The sequence below is a fragment of the Pipistrellus hanaki genome (genome assembly GCF_964339955.1).
Source record: "Pipistrellus hanaki genome assembly, chromosome: 1".
In the NCBI taxonomy this organism is placed as follows: Eukaryota; Metazoa; Chordata; class Mammalia; order Chiroptera; family Vespertilionidae; genus Pipistrellus; species Pipistrellus hanaki.
This window is the reverse complement of record NC_140503.1, coordinates 186,836,563-186,840,691: the sequence shown is the minus strand read 5'-3', so window position 1 is coordinate 186,840,691 and position 4,129 is coordinate 186,836,563. Positions and strand designations below refer to the sequence as shown.

General features: G+C 55.9%; 1 protein-coding gene across 1 annotated transcript; it reads right to left on the bottom strand.

The window, feature by feature from the left end:
• Positions 1-787: 787 nt before the first annotated feature.
• On the bottom strand, positions 788-3,929 carry PHOX2B (paired like homeobox 2B; the record flags this gene model as incomplete). The annotated part of the gene is made up of 3 exons (XM_084903381.1): positions 788-1,306; positions 2,632-2,819; positions 3,689-3,929. 3 exons carry the CDS (start codon positions 3,927-3,929, stop codon positions 788-790), a joined length of 948 nt encoding a protein of 315 aa, XP_084759507.1.
• Positions 3,930-4,129: the final 200 nt, after the last annotated feature.

The window sequence follows — 4,129 nt, the reverse complement described above, 5'->3', positions numbered from 1 at the left end:
ATGGCGGGGTGGTACTGGGCCAGGTGGGCCAGGCAGGCGGGCTGGAGGAAGTCACCTTGGCCTCGATGACAGTCTGGGGAGTCTTCACAGGAACCGGAGGGCAGGAGGGGAAGCGGGACTGGAGGGCTCCCTAGTCTCCCCTAAGGAGGAGGAACCCCAATGGGAAGTCTGTGCCATCCGGAGGGAGCCCATTTAGGGTTCACAAGACCCCGCAGCCTCCCTTCTTTCCCCCTTTACATGTTTCCCCTTAGATTTTAAAATCTTTAAAACAAACAAACAAAAAAGATTGCTGCCTTCCTAATTTTTTTTTAATTTGGTTTTTTTGTTTTGTTTTGTTTATTTTTCTCTTTTTTCTAAGCAAGTCACTGCGTTGGTTATGCCCCCATCCATCTCTTTCTGTCACCTGCCCGGCCACAGAGACACATTCCCGGAGACAGACACACAGGACACGCAGACACAGCCCCCTGAGAGTGGCCCCAGCCCAGGCCGCACCGCTCCCACCTCCAGTCCACAGGCAGGTGCGAAGCCAGAAAGTGTTTTGCTTTTTTCGTTTTGTTTTGTTTTGTTTTGTTTCGTTGGGGGTTCAGGGTTGGGGTCAGAGTGGGGTTGCAATGGGGGCGACGCCGTTTTCTCTTTATTCTTATCGCGATCGCTTTAGGCTTTCCGTGAAAAAGCCAGGGCAGCAGCGGCGACCATGGCCTTGGGCTTCCCCGCTGGTCCGCCCGCCCGTTCGACCGCCCGCCCGGCCCCCGGCCCGCCCGCCGCCGCCGCCACCGGGCCGCCCAGATCAGAACATGCTGCTCTTCACCAAGGCGGCTTTGGCCCCGTTGGGTCTTTGAAGCGAAGACAGGACGCTGGCGAAGGGCCCCCCGAGCGAATCCGGGATGGAGGTGATGGGGCCGGGCCCGGGAGCCCAGCCTTGTCCCGGGCCCCCGGCCGCAGCCAGGCCCCCGGCCGCCGCCGCCGCCGCCGCTGCTGCCGCCGCCGCTGCCGCCGCCGCCGCCGCCGCCGCGGGGCCGGCCTTGCCGGGTTCGCCTCCCGGGCCCCCCGGCCCCGCCGCCCCCGGGCCGCCCGCCGGGCTGGGCCCGCCGCCGCCGCCGCCGCTCGCCCCGCAGCTGGGCGCGGGGTTGGGGTTGGGGCCCGGGCCGCCGGTGCTGTCCGGGTCGGTGCTCTTGGCCTCCTTGCTCTCGTCGTCCCGGGCGGAGTCGGACTTCTTCCCGGAGGAGCCGTTCTTGGCCGCGGCGGCCGCCGCCGCCGCCGCGCGCTCCTGCTTGCGGAACTTGGCGCGGCGGTTCTGGAACCACACCTGCCCGGGAGGACGGGGAGCGGAGAAGCGGGGGAGAGAGGAACCGGCGGGGAGGAAAAGCGCCAGTTAGGAGGGTTCACAGCCCATTCCCATTTTAGTTCGTTTTCAATCAACTCCGCGCCCCCGGGTACCCCCATGCGCACCCGGCCCCCCGCGCCTGCTCCCACCCCCTCGTTGCTGGTGCATCTTCCAAGAAATGTTCTCAGGGTGACTTGAACATGTCAAGGAATCCTTTACATACAGAAGATAAAAAAAAAAAAAAAAAAAAAAAAAAAAAAAAAAAAAAAGGCGGGTCCCAGAGAGGCCCTAAAATAAAAACCCTTCTTTTGCCAAAACCGGTTTGGCTCAGTGGAGAGAGCGTCGGCTGGCGGACTGAAGGGTTCCGGGTTCGATTCCCGTCAGGGGCATGTACTTTGGTTGCTTGGTTGCGGGCACATCCCCAGTGGGGTGTGTGCAGGAGGCACCTGATGGATGTTTCTCTCTCATGGATGTTTCTAACTCTCTTCCTCTCTGTAAAAAATCAGTTAAATATATATATATATATATATATATATATATATATATATATATATATATATATATATATATATATTTAAAGAAAAAAACAATTTGTGGGATCTTTGTTCAGTCTTATTTCTTGAGTTACTCCAAACTCGCCATCGGCCCTAGGCCTCAACTCTAAGTGAAATAAATCCTAATAAGCCTAAGTGAAATAAACCCTAATGGACGGAAGGAGAAGCGGTCTCTGGGTTGAGCGCTCGCCTTGCATCCTGACCCTGATGTCTGGAGAAACCGCACAGGTGCGCCCTGCCCCTCCGCCGGCGGGCCCCCTGCGGGGAGAGCCCTGGCCCTGAAAGTCAGAGTCAGCCTCGGCTCTTGACCTTCCTGGGGTCGAAGCCCCTTTGCGAACTTGATGCAAGTCCTAGTTCCCTGGGAAAACGCACCCATACGCGACAGCTCCAAGTTAAAAGCGCGTGGATTAGGAGGCATTTAGCAAACTCATCTGTTTATGTCTGTTTATAATATGCGGGCAGAGTCTGCACTCTCCCCAAAGGGCGCTTGGATGCCTCCTCGGCGCTTGGCTGGGGTGGGAAACACTTTGCAACTGTGTATACATGTGTAGCCTAGAGCATGCGCCCAACCCAAAGACCGCTTCTCCTTCCATCCATTAGGGTTTATTTGCGCCCAGCCCTCCAAACCTGGCCTCTCTGTTCAGCCCTGAGCCACGGGGCCCTGGGCTTCAGAACCTTAGGTAGCACCACCCGCTCCCTCGCCCACAGCAATCCCCGGACGCCCCAGCCGGGTAATTTTCGGGGGGCGCGTACCTGGACCCGCGCCTCGGTGAGGTCGATCTTCAGGGCCAGCTCCTCGCGGGTGTAGATGTCGGGGTAGTGCGTCTCGGCGAAGACCCTCTCCAGCTCCTTGAGCTGCGCGCTTGTGAACGTGGTGCGGATGCGCCGCTGCTTGCGCTTCTCGTTGAGGCCGCCGTGGTCGGTGAAGAGTTTGTAAGGAACTGGAGACAAGAGAGAGGACAGGGCGTGGGCAAAACGGGCTTGGCCATGGAGCCCGAATGTGGGGACTTCCAAGACAGGTGTCCCGGGGCCGCCACCGACAAACAGAGAGAGGGGGTGGCCGAGAAGAGGAGCTGCAGGTAAAGATCCGTTACACACAGAAACTAGCGCAAACTTCGGGGTTTGGCGAGGTCCCTCCTGGCACAAGCGCCTCTGGGTGGGTTAACAGACATCATCAGAGACCCCTGAGAGCCAGGGCGGGAGAATGCTTTGGTGAGGGGAAGAAAGGAGAGAAGGGGGGGAAAAAGTCCAAAAACTTCCGTCGGAATATATCAAGGAGCCAGGGAAGAAGTTACCAAACACTCTCACGGTTAGAACTTTTCAGTTCTCAGGAGTTGCCCCAGCCCCAAAAAAGTTGAGGGGAAACGTGCTGCAAAATAACAATCATAAATAAATAAAAATTTTAAAAAAGCAATCCTCCAAATGACCAGCCAAAGAGGTGTGAGCCCGCAGCCGGTTCTTTAAAAAAAAGAGAGAGAGAGAGAGAGACACTGCCAGTAATGAGCTTTACTCTTTGTTATTTAATTATTTTCTAAGCTTTACGTCTCATCGCAAAGTAAATAAATTATGCCTATCATTTTGGCAGCTTAAGATAATTTTGTTGGCGGTTCGGGTGTGACTAGGATAGTGTAACCCTGTAAGTGAATTACCCCCTCCCTGCAATCGCTTCTAACGTGATAAATTCTTTCATTTGTGTAAGCAAATTTCGTTTGGTAAATACTAAACACATTTCCATTTTCAAATGCAATCAAGGCTTCCTATATACGAGCGGAAAGGCGGCTTCCTGGCCGAGGAAGCCCGCGGTCCTTACCTGCGGCGTACGGACTGCTCTGGTGGTCCCTGAGGGTGCCGAGGCTGCAGGATCCCGGCGTGAGGGACGGGCAGCCGGACGTGGCCCCAAAAGTGGTCCTGATCGGGTTATACTGGAAGCCACTGGCCTGGCTGCAGGAACTGAAGTCTGCATAGGCTGAAGCCAGGCTGGAAGTGTCCATGCCAGCCATACAGGACTCGTAGGCAGAGGAATTGAGGTAAGAATATTCCATTTTATACATTGAAAAGGCTCTGGATGGCTCAGCCAAGTGGAAAAAAACGAAATAAAAAGATGGGTCTGGAGGAGGTGGCTGGAGTGGGGAGATGTGCACAGCTCAGCGCCTGCCTCCAAACTGGCCTCCTTACTACCAGCAGAGCCTAGTTTTATGAAAAAGCCTCCTGTGAGATGCCTTGTCTGAGGTCTCTAGAGCATATAGTCCTC